This window comes from Genypterus blacodes, unplaced genomic scaffold, assembly GCF_046128005.1.
Source record: "Genypterus blacodes isolate CSIRO-AG114 ecotype Tasmania unplaced genomic scaffold, CSIRO-AGI_Gbla_v1 ptg000438l_1, whole genome shotgun sequence".
NCBI classification, from domain to species: domain Eukaryota; kingdom Metazoa; phylum Chordata; class Actinopteri; order Ophidiiformes; family Ophidiidae; genus Genypterus; species Genypterus blacodes.
In genome coordinates this window covers 1,059,340-1,077,139 of record NW_027467208.1, presented here as the reverse complement: position 1 = coordinate 1,077,139, position 17,800 = coordinate 1,059,340, and the positions used below count along the sequence as shown (strand labels likewise).

The 17,800-nt window shown below is 43.2% G+C and overlaps 2 protein-coding genes across 5 annotated transcripts; both read right to left on the bottom strand.

Moving 5' to 3' along the window:
- Positions 1 to 2,149: 2,149 nt before the first annotated feature.
- Positions 2,150 to 9,448, bottom strand: LOC142989746 (T-cell differentiation antigen CD6-like). 3 transcript variants are annotated; one of them, XM_076139414.1, is made up of 14 exons: positions 9,113 to 9,445; positions 7,916 to 7,987; positions 7,224 to 7,514; positions 6,568 to 6,882; positions 6,167 to 6,481; positions 6,016 to 6,081; positions 5,722 to 5,856; positions 5,338 to 5,451; positions 5,048 to 5,185; positions 4,796 to 4,861; positions 4,506 to 4,586; positions 4,340 to 4,420; positions 4,161 to 4,262; positions 2,150 to 4,086 (listed from the first exon to the last, which is right to left on the bottom strand). In XM_076139414.1, the coding sequence occupies exons 1-14, from the start codon at positions 9,162 to 9,164 to the stop codon at positions 3,992 to 3,994; spliced, it is 1,923 nt and encodes a 640-aa protein (XP_075995529.1). In that variant the 5' UTR covers positions 9,165 to 9,445; the 3' UTR covers positions 2,150 to 3,991. The 3 variants fall into 3 exon arrangements, with proteins under 3 accessions (XP_075995529.1, XP_075995528.1, XP_075995530.1); XM_076139413.1 differs by having other exon boundaries at positions 4,796 to 5,185; positions 9,113 to 9,448; XM_076139415.1 differs by lacking the exon at positions 5,048 to 5,185.
- Positions 9,449 to 10,368: 920 nt separating this feature from the next.
- Positions 10,369 to 17,748, bottom strand: ints8 (integrator complex subunit 8). 2 transcript variants are annotated; one of them, XM_076139630.1, is made up of 28 exons: positions 17,632 to 17,748; positions 16,694 to 16,832; positions 16,422 to 16,596; positions 16,176 to 16,316; positions 15,923 to 15,994; positions 15,753 to 15,804; positions 15,428 to 15,607; positions 15,210 to 15,317; positions 14,970 to 15,122; positions 14,779 to 14,879; positions 14,497 to 14,638; positions 14,310 to 14,380; positions 13,958 to 14,133; positions 13,711 to 13,841; positions 13,480 to 13,590; positions 13,086 to 13,290; positions 12,867 to 12,988; positions 12,535 to 12,719; positions 12,385 to 12,418; positions 12,225 to 12,284; positions 12,026 to 12,087; positions 11,744 to 11,862; positions 11,521 to 11,624; positions 11,314 to 11,364; positions 11,137 to 11,210; positions 10,987 to 11,051; positions 10,747 to 10,790; positions 10,370 to 10,581 (listed from the first exon to the last, which is right to left on the bottom strand). In XM_076139630.1, exons 2-28 carry the CDS (start codon positions 16,824 to 16,826, stop codon positions 10,465 to 10,467), a joined length of 2,988 nt encoding a protein of 995 aa, XP_075995745.1. In that variant the 5' UTR covers positions 16,827 to 16,832; positions 17,632 to 17,748; the 3' UTR covers positions 10,370 to 10,464. The 2 variants fall into 2 exon arrangements, with proteins under 2 accessions (XP_075995746.1, XP_075995745.1); XM_076139631.1 differs by lacking the exon at positions 17,632 to 17,748 and having other exon boundaries at positions 10,369 to 10,581; positions 16,694 to 16,828.
- Positions 17,749 to 17,800: the final 52 nt, after the last annotated feature.

The following is a 17,800-nucleotide window of genomic DNA, read 5'->3' as shown; positions in this document are numbered from 1 at the left end:
GCATTAACCACCACAGGCTCCCAGTGACACTCAAACGGAAGTATTTTTACTGCCTCCAAGCACCAGTGAACAAGTTTAAAGCATTGCTTAATTGCACCGTTGACCTGATTGGCAGCTCGCTGAATGTGTCTTGGTGGGGAAGAGGCCAGAGACTTTTAACTGCAGCAAGGTGCTAAGAAGAAGTTTAATGAGCTGAACGCTGCACTGCCCGGCCGGCTTTCAAGTCCAACTTCAGGTTTTTTTTTAGACTAATAAACGGGTCTTATGAGGAACTGCTAAGCGTGACTAATTCTGAGGCAGATGAGAGAGAAGGAGAGGAACCAAGTGTGTTTATTCATGTCTGTGTATATCCACACAGTGATAGAGGGACTTGGCTCCATTGCATTCTGGGATGACCACAGAGACCCAACATAAGACACACAGGTATCAAGAACGGATGAAAGTACAGGAAGTTATATTCTAATGGAGTAACTCTATTTTCCCCTGCATTTATCTGATGAGTCTAGGTTATTAGTTACTTTAGATACATAAGGATTTGAATTTTTTTCATTTTAAATTCAGCATGACATACAGCCTTAATATGTTATGAATTAATATTACTGGATAAAAGCCTAATAAATAAATAAATGACTCAACATTCCGACAATAATACATAAGTAAATCTTATCACACAGATACTGCAGAATTACAGATATAAGTTAAGCTTCTGTTAAGCATTTTATTTATTTATTTATTTTTATTAATGGCAACTTTGTATGAATTCAAACCAAACTTCATTTGGGATTGGGATCTACTGAGGATTCCAAAGAATTTCCTCTCCTGTCCTTCCTTTCCTTTCCTTTTCCTAACAATACTTAGTTTTACTTTAAACAGTTCTGCATCCAGGACTTTTACCCGTAACTCAATCCTCTCCACATGCGACCACAGCTCCTAACTCCTGCACAGATAAAGGATTGGAACATTTCCTCCTCTACATTTCTACAAACCTGTACACAACCAAACATGAGAGTGAAAGGCATGTCTGGTTACAGTAGTAGGAGGAAATGAGGTAATGAGGGCCTCTTGGGGAGCGCCCAGCATGCAGAGTGATGCACTGACCCGTGGAAACCCAGACAGCTCCACTGAACTTTAAAGGTGAATTGGATCAGGGCCCCTGCCGGCCACTCAGCCAAAAACCTCCTGATGAGGGCTTAGCGGCGGCAGTGAAAGCAACCTAATGAGTGACAAGTAACCAACACTATTACCCAGAGTGCCCCAGCCTGGGCGCAGCAGGCAGTAATGCCGTTTACAGCCTGTAGCAGCAGAACAGGCTGTTTCAGATGAGTAATCAGCAGAGATGTGGGGGGAATATTGGTGAGTTTGACGGCTTTAGGATCAATCTTTGCCATTGCGAGACCACAGAGGTTTGATTAATGAGCTGAAGTGGGGTTTCTTCTCTTTTTTTTTTTTTGCCGGGGTCTGTAACCATCTGGGGCTCTACCTAAACTGATGACCTCACTGCGTCTCACTGGCTGCAGTCCATCCTATAACATGTCCTTGGCAATCAAAGAGCAGTGGCAATACAAAGGCCGAGTCAAGACTAAGAACCGTAAGCACTGAAGTAAGACACTAATTAGACCAAACTATTTTAATGGCCCTGCTTTTCTTTTCTTCTTATTGTTGTAATGGAATATGAAACCTGCTGGAATGACCCAGAGAGCTGCACTGAGAACACAGCGCTGAGTGAGGAACCACAATGAAATCAGTATTTCACTAAACAGTTATTCAGCAGTGGAACCCCCGCTCAGTCCCCGGGGTAAACAAACGGATTTGGGTCCTTCCTGCACAGACACAGAGGATATATATATGTATAATGTACATAAATAGATAGATTAGAGCAACAATTCATGATCCAAACACAAACTGCAAAAAACTGGAACATATTATTGTTTTTACATGATTGACATATTTGAATAAACAGACTAACACTAATAGAAGTTATTTATATTTTCTCTTGCTGTCAAGGGTTATCAAACATGATGAGGGACATTTATTTATTTAGAATTGTTAAGGCAAACCTCAACTCTGCTGGATGTGTTTAGATGAACTTGACAAATCCGGATCCAGTGTGAATTGAGGATTTTTAAAATTTATTTCACATTATAAGGCATTTAAAGATGTTGTTCAGTTTATTAATGACATGAATCTCTATGAAAACAATAGGGCATGATCCTAGTATGGACTCCACAGCACAGTATGGAGCAGCTGCAGATGAGGTGCAGAGATTAGAGTTTAATTATCGCCGACACATTAGATCTATACACTTAGACATTTCAAGGAGGGGACAAACCCCCAAACACACTTTCACACGATGTTCCTCACAAGCAGCCGCAGAGTTTTCAGATTATTACTCTATGTTTTGCAGACAGGTACTGCAGTCTCCAGGCCTGGGAGTTCAAAAGTTCAATCTCGGGGCAGGATCAGTTGTATGGACACTTTAAGCAACTTATGTTCTTACAGAGGCGTAATCCTCCTGTGTGTAACTGATTTAATGAACAAAGCAAAAACACAGGTTTGATCTTGTAATCCTTCAAATTCTACACAAGCTACTTGAAGCGCTGTTGTATTTCATTTCTTCCCCTTGATGTTAATCAGGCCGCTAAATCCACAGATCTAAAGATTCTGTCTTATCAATCTTTGGGAGCCGAATAAAACAAAAGGCAAAAGTGTTCAAGGAAGAGCTGCCATATATCACAGCACATACTTTTAGATGGAGTCTCTGTTAAGTAGTGTTTGTGTGTGTGTGTGTGTGTGTGTGTGTGTGTGTGTGTGTGTGTGTGTGTGTGTGTGTGTGTGTGTGTGTGTGTGTGTGTGTGTGCGTGTGCGTGTGCGTGTGCGTGTGCTCTGAATTCTCCAGCATGTGAAAGAGATTGTATTTCATAAGGAGATCTGGTGGTTAATTCACGTGTGTGTGTTTATCTCAATGCGGAGCCTCGTTCCCCAGATGAGTGTAATCTATGATTCCCTCAGACGGGCGTTATCTTTGCCTCCTTCTCCTTCTACCTCATACCTTTCCCTTCAGCTACACCCCTTAAACCTCCCACACCCAACACACACACACGTGCATCCTTCTTCTGTTCCTTCCTAAATACCTTCCTTTCAGAAAACACCCTCTTCTGCTGGTTATCATCTTAATGCATCACCACTCCCACCTCTCCCGTTAGACCGGCTCAACTTGATCCATATTTATCCCTGCAGCAGCGTTACCCCCTATTCTCCGTCCCGTAGCGCCTTTCAAGCAGTTTGTCATATTTACTTCCACATCTTTTCTACTCAAAGTCATCAGTGTGGATGGTGAGGCAGCCAACGTGCGGCTGGTTGACGCTCAGCAGCTGCTGTAATGGACCAAGACGAGCCGTGCCAGGTTTGGTTTCAAAGCACTCTGCTGGTTTATGTTGGCCCCTGATCAGGATCCAGCCGCCGCTGAATTCCTCTCACAAACGTTTGCACCCAGCGTTACTTTGACTGCTCCCTCGCTCACGCACAAACAGGCTTTGGTCACAACTGGTTAGAGATGAGAAACGCTGCTGTTGCATTTTATTGAGTGTCATTTACATCTTTAAGTCCCTCACTCCGCTCAGGGGCCGGAAACTGGAGTTGCGTGGTTATAGTGACACCTTGTGGTCAAATTTAATAGTTTGATTGCAGCTTGGCACATGGGACAAATATATACATAGAAACATTTTCCTTTCCGTTCGTATCCTTTCAGTACAACATGGTGCTCTATGGTCATTTACTGAATATTATAGTCTACCATAGTATATTATCAAACTTTAACATATCTAGATGACTTTAGAGAGAACTATAGATTTGAAAACTATACATTCAACCTCCTTTTGTTCCTATAGTTTGCTGCGGTCGGTCCAACAGTTCATGCACATGTAAAGTGTCTCCTTCCTTTATGTCAAAAGCATCTCAGTTTGGGGTCGTGACCTGTCGTTACCTCCTCAGTTTATTCATTGATGTCAATGTCGTCGTAGTCGTCGTTAGAGGATGAAGACTTGTAGTCAGGGCTCACTTCAGAGTAGAGCGGCTCGTTGTCTTCACCTAAGAGACCACCACATTAAAAGCTGGATCAGAAAGCTCATTAGAGTCTAAACTCCTCACTGAGTGATATTCACCTGGTTTCTGTGCTCGTGTTGGTCCAGAGTAGAGCTGGTCGTTACTGTAGTTGAGCTTTAAGGAGTCGTTGGTGCTGTAGTTCACAGCTGGTTGACAGGGATCTATAAAGTCAGATATCAAAGGTTAAATACTTTTGTTTTATGTTTCCTGGTAAAGCTGCTGGACACAGGAGACTGACCAGGAGTGACTGAGACGTAGGCATTGGTTATGTTTTCATAGTCTTCCCCAGACGAGGTGCTGGAGGAGTCAAAGGTGTCCTCTGCAACGGAGAAGGATCATCTTAGTCTGTATTCTTCAACTAGAACAATCCTTTTAGAGAAATTAAGATTTCTAAATGTTGTTACTAGAGTTGCTGTGGCTTGATACTTGTCCATATCCTGTGGGCTCATGGCTGTGCTGAGTGATGTCATGTCTGTGTGCAGGGGCTAAGAAAAACAAATAATACCAGGAAGAAACAGAAAAATTCATAAATAAAAAAGCTGAAGACACTTTGTTATCCAGAGACGGACTTTGTGCTTTTTGTGTCGCAGTATTAATCAAATAATGAGGATGAGCAGTTTGATATGACTGAGTGTGAGTGTGAGCTCTGTAATGTCACGGCCCTGTGATGTTTAGTGATGTGCTACAGGCTCACCTTCCTCAGGGAGGCAGTGGAGGTTGCTCATCAAAGGGTTTGTGTCTGTTCTGTATCGCCGAGAGTCTAGATTCAGAGTGACACACAGGCGACACACTGTTTGAATCAGAAACCATCCTGCAGAAAATGCAGCGCAAACAGCAAACACATCTGCAAGCAACGGCAAACCGCAAATGCAGAAAAGGGGGGAGAGAACTTGTATGATAGGCAGTGGAGCGGAAATGCAAGAAGAAATAAGAGAAGTTAGCTCACTCCGAAAGGTCGACAAAAGCACAGACGGGTCATTGTTGGGGTCAAACTGGGGGTCAAACTGCTCATAGTCTGTATCTACTGATGGGCTGTCAACACTACTAAGCTGGGTCCAAAGATACCTGGGGTTGGATGGGAGTTCTTCAGACAAACACACAAAGAATGACTTGATGAGAAGACTATTATAATGGATTGAACATTCATCTTGTAAGATTCCAGGGTCAACATCCTAAAGATCATTCAAGCTTCACCACACATTTCCATCTCATTCTTGGAAATATTAAACCGCTGACCGTCGCTCTGCCCCGGGTGAGCAGTGACCTTGATGAGGCCCACAGCATCATGGTAGGTTTTGGTTTCATAATCGGATGATGGCGGGTTAAAGCTCTCCTGTTTGAGTGGGAAAGCTGAGAACAGAAAGGAAAATGTGAAATTAAAACGCAACAAACTGTAACAAAACAACAACAATAGTTTAACAAGGAGGAAGTTGACTTAATGAGAGATCTAAGGGTTAAATGCAGTATAATACAAAGGAATTAAAAAAAAATTGGTGCATTTTTATATATTCAGTCAAATTTGATATGCAAGAATAAAAACAAATCAAAAATAATTAAACAAAAGAGTTGATAGAATCTCAGGATAAACACAATAATACCATCAAGCTGAGCAGAACCAACCTCGTTTCCTCCTGCAATGACAGCAGAGTGTGACGTTTGCAGTCAGAGACACCAAGAGCAGAGCCAATAGAGCGATGCAGATGAGCTGCTCTGTAGTCATGGAATGCGTGTCAGGATGATCTGATGATGTCGTCTCTGCCCGGGCAGACGGACACGATCATCACTGTGCATTCTAATCATATAATAATAATATACTCTATGTACCAATCAATCTGATATATATATATAGTCTTATTATTATTATGGTCTGGCTTTGTTGTAATAAAGAACAGATGCAGTAATGATAATCATTACCTGTCAGCCATCTGGTGGTTGAAGCAGGTGACTCAGGTGTAGTGGCGACAGGAAATCCACGGGAACCTGCAGTTTGTTTTAAAGTAGTAGAAACTTTAAATGTCTAAATCGTTTTGTAACAACAAGCAGACAAAATAAATGGACGACTCACCGTTACAGATGACACCGGCTGCTCTGGAGAGCTTACACAGGTAGGCGCTGTTCACAAACTCTTTGCACTGCCACAGGTCCCGGTGCGCCGAGGTGCAGTGATAGAACCAAAGTGAGCCGTTGTTGTGTGTGAGCGGAGGATCAAACTGCGTGTACATCTGAACGCTGGCGCCACACCGCAGCATGGAGCACACCATGGAGGCCAAGTCCTTATCCCAGCAGTTATCACACACCGTCCCCCAGCTGCCATTGCGGTGAATCTCCACTTTACCGGAGCAGCGGTCCAGACCTCCGCTCAGTCTGACTGCTTTCATTTCTGAGAGAAAATACAGAAACATACGACTCCAATCAGAACATTTCCTTCTTTGTGTATTGCTGCATGAACAGAAAATAGATAGTGACCTGAACACACAACCCCAGCGTCCTCCTTGTGTCCGCAGTCATGTGGGTCCTGAGCAGCAGGACAGTCCCACAGGTTCTCCTCCGAGCCTGAACAGTTGAGCTCGTCCCTCTGGATGGGACCGCTGCCGATGGGGAAGAAGCCCCCCTGCCCCGTCACATTGAGGGCGTAACCACAGCCAAGCTGCTTACACACAACCTCAGCATCTCTCAGGTCCCATTGGTCATCACACACTGTGCCCCAGTCCCCATTGCGCCTTAACTCCACTCGTCCAGCACAGCGGTCTGCTCCATCTGCCAGCCGCACCGCCTGTTGGTCTGAGGAGAAAAGGATCATGTGATCCGTGTTAATGAAGGACTGGGGAGGCCTCACAAAAACAACTGTTGGTTTGGATAAATATCTGATGAATATAAAAGTGCATTGAACAAATTAATGCACCAGTGAGCTCATAAATGTAAAGAGATTCAAAACAAATGCTGGAATTCAACAGGACAAAAATAAACTACTTAAACTTACAAATAAAACCAAAAAACTATTGAACTACATTTGATAAAGTTATAAAGTGTAAACCAATATTCTTGGATTTATTAAGTGGTTTGTAGCTAATGCATAAACTTCCTTCTTTCCTTTCACTATTGTGTGACTGAGATGACCTTACCACACACAACTTCAGTCATCACAGTGCATTTCCCTCCTGCACTCTGTGAGCAGTTTTGCAGGCGCCCACTGTGGTAAACGCAGTTTTGAAAGCAGGTGGTGTTGGGGGGCAAGCTCTCTTTTTCTACAATATGAACGCCTCCGCAGCTGAGATCCTGACAGATCTGCTCGGCTAAGACGTGTGTGGCGTTTCCACCCAGCGCCACCGTCACTGCTGCTGGGTCGCTGCTGTTACCGGGCAGCCTGAGCGTCCAGCTGCATTTCACAGCAAGCTGGAACACCAAAGGAACGCCTGTGGGAAGGCAGAGAGGAAGAATTGTTGCCATGACTAATCAAGAAAACCCCAGAGAAGTTACACTGCTGCTGTTGGAGCGAAGTCTTAAATGAAAGCTAATAATTTTGTTCTAAGCTGATGAGAATTCATGCCACTAAACAATCTTTAGAGCAGCTACTGTCTGTACCTGTGTGTGTGTGTGTGTGTGAGGTTTGAGTTGCACCTGCAAAGCTCACTATGCTGCGTTTAAGGCCACCTCCACATCCTGTGACCCACTTTAAAATGTGGAGGATGAGAACACACAGACAAATACAGTAACACACAGACAGAGTTTAACCAGACTCCACACAAAAAGAGCTGTGTGAGAGGATGGATTCCCTCAGTGGGAAGTGTGTGGACGTGGGGATGTATTCTCTTACCTTCTAATGCGTCTCTTAGCACCGTGTGATTTCCATCGAGGCTCTCTGGGGCCTGCGTGGCGTTTTGAAGAGCTGAAACACGGGGAACATCTCAGTGCTTTCTCACAGCCTGTGTGAGGTCTGAGCTTAAAAGGACGACTAAAGCCATCTCACACACTGCCACATCAAACACAACTCACCACACAGTCTCAAGAACCTTTGAAACCTGCACACTTGACCAATTGTCTGTGGTTTGGTGTAGTATATTGGTATGAGTTTGAACATTAGAGGAGGAGAAATCTATGCATGACTTAAGATGGTGTGCACGTTGTGTGTTTCTAAAATAAGAATCACATTTCCATCATTAAAAGAGTTCTGAAGTGTTAAAATCAGTGATAAACCATAACCCTTTATCATGACTGGTTGCTGTTATAATCTTTTCTATATCTATATACATTCTAATCTATCCGTCTATTTTCTATTCCCAAAAGGTCACAGTTTAAAGCTTAAATTATCTGTAATGATATTTGCTTCACCTGTAATATAACTGTCTTAAATATAAAGTTTAGTTTAAAAAAAAAAAATGAAAACAAAATGTACAAGAAGTTACATAACTTTAACCTCCACAAAATGTTGGGATTGAATACGTAAAGCTATCGTGCAATTTTCACACTCAAGGTCGACCAAAGAATGGAACGGAGCGAGAAATCTAAACCAAATGCCTCAAACGTAGCTTTACCTTAAGCTTTGTACTTTATTTGAAATGATAAATATGGTCACCTTGGAATGAAGAAAATATTTCTTTCAGCGTATTTCTGTAGTATAGAATTAAAATTATATTTCTTTCAGAACTATGAAGGTGAAAGAAAAGAATTAATGACGTAAAATAGTTTTTGTACATTCTATAATATTACAGTAGGGAAGCTTATTTCAGCCTATTTCCCCTTTTCTTAGTCATACTACCGTCAATTACTTTCCTATTATTTGAGTGATTTTAAATAACCAACTTTTCTTAATAGGCTGTAGTCTGTGTTTACTGTGCTTTCAGCTTTAAGTCAACACAAAGCTGTTTCAAATGAGGTCAAAAACAGAGATCGTATTAAAGAGTCACAAAAGTTCATCATATTCTCTCAATACACTGAATGAACTGAGTATAGCCACAGCAGTGAAGAGCATTTAAATACAGCGTTTGTAAATGTGTAAGAGCAATTAAATTACCTTGACAAAGATACGTCACATGGAAAATGATAATGCACTCCACCAGCCTCATGTTGACACAGAGAGAGGAAGGCTGCTGCTGCTGCTGCTGCTGCTGCTTCTGTACGGAAACTCTGTAGATTAGCAGAACCGTGTTTGTGATCTTTATAGCCTATCTGCACAAAATGTGGTTTCCTCTGGTTCCCTTGCATTGGCAACACTTCCCACGATGTGCCTTCATGCAACAAGAGAAGAAGTGCTGCCTATGACCTGACCATCCCACTTATCAGGGCTCAGGAAATACAATGTATGCCATAATAATGCACAATTACATAGATCCTTTGTTGAAAGTATGGTTTTGTGAGATGTAAACATGTAAGCCCGCCTTAAATGGAGCTGTCATGGTTACCGTCTTTTCACCAGTTAAATGATGGAGAGAAAGAAATCATAATCTCACATGTTGAACCTGGTGCCATAAAGCTGTTTAACCAGTAGGGGGCGGTATTACTTTATGTCTGGGCTAATGGATCACAATTCAGGCAACAATTCTAAAAAAGTGTATTATGGTGCGTGTGTGTGTGTGTGTAGATAAAACAGATCATAAAAATTAAGGTGGTAAGCTGAAAAGGACAGTTTCTTCAGCTAAAAGGAGAACTGTAAACAGATCCAGCTCTGATTGTGAAGCATTGCTGCGGTTGCTTTCTGTTCCTGTTGACTGACTGTTTTGTTACTACTTGCGGTAAGATGCGTCATGACTTAATTACTGGTAGCAGCATATAAAACATCTATTAAGAATTATTTAACATACTGTTTTAAAGCCTTAGGATGAGTTTGTCACACCTTCAACCAGGGATCCAGATCCTGTTGGGGTGATGGGAAATCTTACTTATTCCAAACCTTTTAAAGGAACTCGAGTCTGCCAAAGCTGCTTTGTATCCAGAGTATAAGATGCCTTAGTGAATGAGTGAGCGGACATCACCTGTGGTAAGGAGTAGAAACATCAGAGTGGTGCTTCATGCAGGTAACAAAATGCATACTAGAACAAAGGTTTGTTATAAATTAGGACTCCTGTATCAAGGAAGTGTGCACCTGAAATTCAACATGGAATACAATAATTTACATTCAAATATTAAGTGTGATTACCTGTTGAGAGGCATTTGGTCATTACGGTGCTGTACACTGCAGTGAGAGTGACTGATGTACACAATCTACACTACATGTTACACTGTAACTCAGGGCAGAACTGGTTGACATCTTTAACAGTGGAATTCTAAATGACTACAAACCAAACCTGTATTTAAAATGTTTATTTTCTACAAAAAAATAAAATGTACATTTTTTTCTCCAAAGTCTGGCATTATCTCTCATGTCTCTTAGAAATACAGTTTGGCCATAGCTTGGAGGAATCGCTTTTTCCTCTTCTGTGCAGCCAGCTGCAGCACCTCCTCTGGGTTACTGGTGTTCAGCTCCGTCTGGCCAATCGCTTTTACCTGAGGAAAAAGAGGAACTTATGAGAAACCTGTTCAACCAAGTACTCTGAATCATATTACCAACTGTAACTATAACCAACACTGAACCCTACACAAATCCATGAGCAGCTTATTGCTATACGCCTGTATAAACTGGCTGGAAAATAAGCTCATTACATTACTCACCGCTATTTGTCTCTTCTCAGTCTCACCACGTTTGTTGTGCATATCTGAATGTAGAGTCAAGAATGAAACATCTGATACAGAAAACACCACACAAAATAAGTGCCAAGGAAGAGAGGCCACACAGCTGAATCCAATGATCACTAACTTAAGAGTAGAAGCTAATCAGTGAATTCAGCAGGTAGAGCTTGGTAGCGCTCAAACTCGCCACATTGTTCAGTGCATCACCAGCAGAAAGGATACATGTGAGATATTCCAGGATGGTGACGTCCCAGATGTAGTCGTAAAATGAGTCCATGGCGTCATGACTGTGGTGATACAACATAATATTAGAGAGGTAAAGGATGGGGCCATTGGTCAGTGTGTTGGGCGGCATAGGAAGTTTAACTGTACCTGTTCTGTTCTTGAAGAGCCTTAAATGCGGTCATATAGTCCACATCTCTTAGAAACTGGCAGAGAACAGCAACCTGATGAGGGAGAAAGATTTCAAATATACTGATTCTCTTTAAAGCAGACGATACTGCAAAGTGCAACACATGAAGAAAAACTTAGTCATGTTCGACCTCTGACCTGTGTGTGGCAGTTCATCATGGAACAGCACTTTATCATCCTCTTCAGTACCTACAAAGACAGAATGAGTGGATTGAAATTCGATAATAAGACATCAGTAATTGATCATGTTTGCATTAGATTTCTCATGTGATCAACAAGTTGCATTGAAAGTATGTGTATCCCTTCATCTGTAGCAGTGTGAGTGGCCTGTAAACATTGATCTACCTGGTCAGTGTAGACGTCAGGGGGCACGGCTTTAGTGAAGAAGTCTGAGCACACAGCTCCAGCCTGGAGGTAGAAGTTCAGGGCAGCAGAGTACTGGTTGGTCACTGCAGAGATGAGATAAAGGAACGCATGGTGGACATGTTAGGGTGAAACAATCTGCAAATATATATCGCTGGTTTGCATCAGTTCTTTCCACCTTTAAAGTGCTGCTGGTGTTTCTTACCAAAGTAGATGTCGGCCTGTGTGATGAGCCAGGACTGGTTGTTTGGGTTCAGGGTGAGAGCGTAGGACACCAGCTCTTTGACCGTCACAGCCACCGCCTCCACATCCACGGCCTGGATGCTGGGCGGGACAAACATCACATTCAGTCATTCTCAAAATAACAGAGGAAGAATTTGGAAAATAGAAAATGATTGTGTAAACTGATGAAACGAGTCAGGCTAAGAAAGTCTTTGATGTGTTTTTGAAAAGCGAAACATTCACCCTTTGAGAAATAAATTCTTACTTAGAAAGTGTTGAAGGCCAGATGGAGAGGTGCTCTGCTGTCACTTCATTCACAATATCATCCTGGAGAGAGGAAAACATTTGGTTACACACATAAGAGCTGCAGCAACCAGCCTAACTGTTCATTTTCCATTTTTTTGCAGACACACAAACTGAAATGTTTATAATTCAGTAATTTCACCGTCTCAAGTTCGACCTACCCTCACTATGCTGTGCAGCCTTACAAACAGTGAGATGAGGGTCGTCAGCACCAATGGCTCCTGGGAGAAAAGAGATGAGACATGACCTCAGCATCGTCTCATCCAATGACAAATGGAACACTAATACAATCAGATCAGGGTTAGCTTGTTCTGTACTTACTCTAAGTTTCTTGATAAAAGTGATGAATTTGTTCCTAAATGGGCAACAAAATAAATAAACATGCCAGAATTAGTTTTCATGAAAGTTGCATCAATGTAAATTCATAAATCCATAAAGCACATGTCAGTTGCTCTTTGCATGCTGCTCTACCTCTGCATGATGCCCATGGTGGACTCCCTGTGTTTAATGAGGCCCACTCGGCCATCACTGTTCCTCTTGTGCTGAATGGAGACGCTGCAGATCTGCACCACCACGTCCCACAGCTCCTTGGCTGTGCGCCGGCTCTCTTTAGGACCTGGGAGCTCCTTGCAGGTGGACGCCAAGAGCTGACCGAGCTATCAGAGGGAAACACAACAGTGACAAGTAAACAGACCCATGTTACAAGACAACTTTGGTACAAAACTACAGCCCTGGAATGAAAATGTAACATCCACTGGAATCGGCAATTGGCATAAAACTGGTAAAGCAGTGAGACTTTATACCTTGATGTATGGGTTGTTCATAACCAGAGTCTGGGGCACCTGCAGAATCAGGTAGTCGTTTTCCCTCCAGTTCAACATGAAGGCGACACACTCCTCCCCTACCACCTGACGTAATGGTAGATCTGCAGGTAAAGAGCAGAGAACACAAAAACAAAGTAAGGACATAAGGTTCATCCCGTCATGGGAGAAGGAGAATCCCAGGAAATGTTGTGCACTCACCATGAATCCTCATCTCCAGGTAACCTCGCACTCTGCTGACCAGGTCAGAGGGCGGCCGCTCCCTGCTGCCCTCGGCCGCTAGGCTCTCGTGGGCTCGAACCTCCAGCAGCAGCATCTCGTTCAGCATCACCTGCCTCAGTTTGGGGGAGAACTCTGTCACCAGCTCCAGGCACGCTGAGAAAAGCTGACGGGCGTGAGCAAAATCCTGATGCACAAACACACAGCAGAGGAGGAGATCAGTGCACAGTACACATGTCTTTGTTCTGTCCAGAGCACTTTGAAAAAGAGGACTCAGGTTAGACTTATTAGCTGATTTATTGGTCTTTCCATTTATATCCATATTTCCCACCATACACGATTTTACATTAATGAAGCATTGAACATGTAAGCTGACCTTTATTGATATGCAGTGGAGGCCTTTAGCCATGAGGATGTACACCAGGTCTTTAGTCAGGTTATCTTTGATACCAAGGATCACATTGATGTAGTCTGAAGGAACCTCCCACTGTAAATACAAAGAGGCAAAAACATTGATGTATCTGCTACTGTGAGTAAATGTACAAAGTTAGTGAATGTCTTCACTTTTATTACAAGTCATTCTGAATAAGAATGAATGAGCTCTGACCTTGTTGTTGACCCTCCAGAAGGGTCGTTCAGCCATGCCGTGAAGCTCGATGAGGATCTGCCTGATCCTGCGTGGCTCCAGGGACAGGATGAGCTGCTGCTCCAGCTGCCCAATGCTCACACTGGCTGAAGCTGTGGAGACACAAAGCTAAATTAGTTTGCAAGCTCTACATGCCAAAATGTACCCCTGGGTATTAACCAACAATTAGCAAACAGTTTGGGATGAAAGCTTTGGGACATCACTGCACCTGGAATGTCATAGAATGAAGGCAGAGGCTTGGCACTGAGGTTGATTGTGGCAGACCTCTTCCTCATCTGCTCTACCAGGACCTTTCTCTCCTTCTCCTTCAGAAGCTCCATAAAGAGCTTATGAGAAGAGACCACAAACACCAGGGACAAGTCCTCCATGCTCTCACACAGAGTCCTGCATGGACAGAATGCTTTGGTTTAGGATGGAGACACAGAATTGTTTGTGGAGGTAAAACAAACTCAGACGGTAAATAAAGAATATCTCACTGTCACTGAAAAGGCTGTTTAATGTGTGTTAACTGTATAAACCTCCAAGAGCTCGTGATTCAGACTCTGCTCTATGTAACTCACTTCATGAAATTGGCCATGCGTCTCCTGGATGTCTCAGATGGACGATCCTTCTCCAACGACCGCGTGCACACCTGCAGGAACAAATCGAGTTTAAATGTGATGCATCAGGAGACGTAGACACTCCAAGCAATGAAAGAATGTCAAAGACCACAGGCTGTATGTATAGGGTATATAAGAAGGCGTGTACCTCTAAGATGAAGTCCACCATTCGTTTGCTGGGTTTGAGGAGCAGCTGCTGGAAACGTACACTCAGCACTTCTCCTTCCAGAGTATCTCTGATGGAGTTGCAAATGCACAACTTGTGGCAAACATCGTCCAGGCCCGTCTCCCTGCACAGACATCAACATCCGCATTTTGGAAAATGTTCACAGACCACAGCTCAGATTTGAAACAGCTCCCAGTGACTCAGAGAGTTCAGTACATACGATACAAATATAAATACAAAGGCCTGAATGAATGGAATTCTCACCCTTGCTGGAATTTATAGAGGAACTCCCTGAGAACAGAGCGTCTGAAGTGGTTTGGCAAACTGTGGGACACGTTGTCTTTGACTAAGGCCTCAATGAGAGCCTGGAAGGAGCAGAGGTCAAAGTCATTCACAGGATCTACATGATGTCAGCCACTCTAACCCCGGAGACTGTTTAAGGTTTAGACTGAGACCTGGTAGTTGCAGGTTCTGATCAGGCTGTTGATCTGGTCATAAGGTGCAGTCTGGGAATCCGAGGGGCCAGAGGTTCCAGTCAATGCCCGACAGGCGTTCCAGTATCCTGCCAGACGCTTCTCATCCAGATGGACATGGACGGTGGAATCCAGCTGGGAGAAGAGAAGGATAGATGAGATTTGTTTGGGGCTATAGTGGTTTCACATCAGAAGAAGTCATGTCGTGTTAATTATTGTTACCTTCCTCTGCAGTTCCTTGGTCTGTCTGAAGTGCTCACTGGCTTTCTCATAGGCTGGCTGATCTGTGCAGCCTTGCTGGAAGAAAATACCTCCCAAATCATAATGCACCTGAAATCGAAAATAAACATTTCAAAGTTGTTGCTTGCATTATTAAATTGGAAAGTATCTATCAGAGCCAGCTGAAGCTTCACATAGAAACCCTGAGCCGGTTTACTCACTTGACAATGCAGTTCAACTGCGCTGATGCAGAGCCCAGCAGTGGACGACTCCGTCTCTCCATTGGCAGCAGCATCAGCCGTCAACATGTCCAACGTCCTCATGGTGTGAACGTAGAAGTCCTTCTTAAGCCTCAGGGCTCCTTCCAGAACACTAATGGAATCGGCCGCCTGCTCTTTCAGCTGGAAGCATGAGGTTACACAAGGAGACATTCAGAATCAACCAAGCTCTCCATCATGGAGACCAAAGTGGACAATGGACAATAATGTAATCAACAGCCATGCTTTGTTGCTTATATTCATGTGTGTGTTATGTGTGTTCACTAACCACAGTCAGGATATTTTCAGTCATTTCTTTCTCCTGTTGCACAATATTCAACCTTGGACAGAGCAGAGGAAACATCCTCACTAATGCATCAATGAACATTCAAACTAAGCACTTGCATAACATTTGTTTATTTTACTAAGTGTGTATGGGAAGAAGGAGCACAAGCGTACATGTTCATCTGATGAGGACCGGGCTTAGTCTGTTTCTCTGGAAAGCTGCTCAGCACAATGGTTCTGATGGCCCTGTAACACACACAGTCCATGGGAGATAGAAAGGGTCAACATTCATTCTGTAACACCAAGAGAATGTTTGAATTCATCAAAGCTGCCATTGACATACATTATGGATAAATTAACTGTTAAATGCAGGCTCATAGTGAATTAGTCAGACTGTGTTCCTGTTGTCATGCAGGTCCTCACTCACCAGCGGTTGTAGATGATGACGGCCATAGCAGTGGTAGGAGGAAGAGTGGACAGGTCCAGGTCCACATGTTTCACCCCTGGTGGCACTTTACTCACACACAGGAGTTCGTTCAGTAACATGTTCAACACTGGGATGGTCAAGCTGGCAGGGAAGAATGAAGATAACATTATGTGGCACAAGAGCCTGGATGGTATGACGTAATGAACAGAACATACAGTTACACACATAGAGTACACACATACTTACCATTTCTCAAGTACATCCAGATCCCACCTCATGTGTGCAGCTACTTTCAGTGATAGCAGCTTCAGCGTGCGATTCCTGCGGTTGTCTGCTGGGGGCTGCACTTGGTTCTGCTCGTTTACTGAGGGTTTGGACGCCTGTTCCAGGAACTGGACGATGAGCTGCACAGGGGCTGGGTCTGCAGGAGTACACACACATGTATTTTGTCTGAGGTTACCAGACCTCTACAGAACAAGCAAGACACACTGTATAATAAACTGTGGTGCTGATCTGACCTGCATTAGACTTCTGCAGATGTTTCTCCAGCAGGGTGCCGTCCAGGAGGAACTCAAACCAAGAGGTCTGAAGAGGCGTGCTGGGCCGGCTGGGGGCCACAGCGGCCACCCGGTCTGCCACCTCTGCACTCATCCTCCCCTACGTGAACAGTGACAGACATTTCAGTTTTATTTTGTAAAGATATTGCATTGGCTAAGTTGCACTTAGGGATTCCAACCTACCAAGTTGATGTGACAAAGAAAGAGATTCACCAAACTAGAGTCCTGAACAAACACAATGAATCAAGGCTTCTGCTTACAACTACTAAACAATAGGGCCCCACCTAATGGGTGTTTTAGTTACTGGTTAATAACCTCAATATCATTATTAAAAGGTCAGTAGGTTAATGCATAAATGCTCTAACAATCTTGAAAAATAGCCATAACAATAAATCAGAATTGTGTAACAGAATCAGTCAACAACTTTAACCTACGTGGAATAGTAAAGCGAAACTGGGGTTAAACGTTTATAACTAAATGAAATATTGCATATTACCAATCCTAATAAGGAATAGAGAGATATAAGGCGATAAACTAAGGGTGTCAACAACTGTAAGTAATGGCAGTTCAAGTTTAGTCCTGACAAAGGGGGAGTTAAGGGAGTCATACAAGTTATAGCTCATGTATCTCTGTTGGAAAGACAGATATTTTCGGACGTTGTATACGAGACGGCAAATTTAACGCAACTGTAACTACACTTGTTAAAAAGCTACAATCTTAGTTAACAAATGAATGTCAATATGAATTAGTCTGGGCCATTCCATTCATATTGGACCAAACCAATATGTGTTCTGTCTCCAGCTAACAGCTCGAGATGTTTGGGATAATTTGCAGTCTCGCTAAGTAAACAAATACGTCAAACACTCCGAGCTCGAAGATAAACAAACGGCGGAGCTTACCTGAAGAGGTGAAAATGAACAAGCAGGGGAAATAGGTTGCAAATGTACAATTTAAAAAAAGCTTGCATTCACACAGACAACTACAGACACCCTCTCACATATTTCGTTCTGAGCATCTTCGACTCTCCGACGTAATTCCGGTTCCGCTTTGTTTCCAGGATGATACTTG

Bases quoted from the DNA above. Each gene is read 5' to 3' on its own strand.
- LOC142989746 (XM_076139413.1), bottom strand. From the start codon at position 9,164: ATGAGGCTGGTGGAGTGCATTATCATTTTCCATGTGACGTATCTTTGT. The intron at 6,883-7,223 runs GTAAGGTCATCT...TTTTCTCCTCAG, and splicing joins GATGACTGAAGTTGTGTGTG to ACCAACAGGCGGTGCGGCTG. The intron at 4,263-4,339 runs GTCAGTCTCCTG...CTGACTTTATAG, and splicing joins CTACGTCTCAGTCACTCCTG to ATCCCTGTCAACCAGCTGTG.
- ints8 (XM_076139630.1), bottom strand. From the start codon at position 16,826: ATGAGTGCAGAGGTGGCAGACCGGGTGGCCGCTGTGGCCCCCAGCCGG. The intron at 15,608-15,752 runs GTTAGTGAACAC...TCATGCTTCCAG, and splicing joins CTGAAAATATCCTGACTGTG to CTGAAAGAGCAGGCGGCCGA. The intron at 12,989-13,085 runs GTGAGTGCACAA...CTTTACCTGCAG, and splicing joins CCTGGAGATGAGGATTCATG to ATCTACCATTACGTCAGGTG.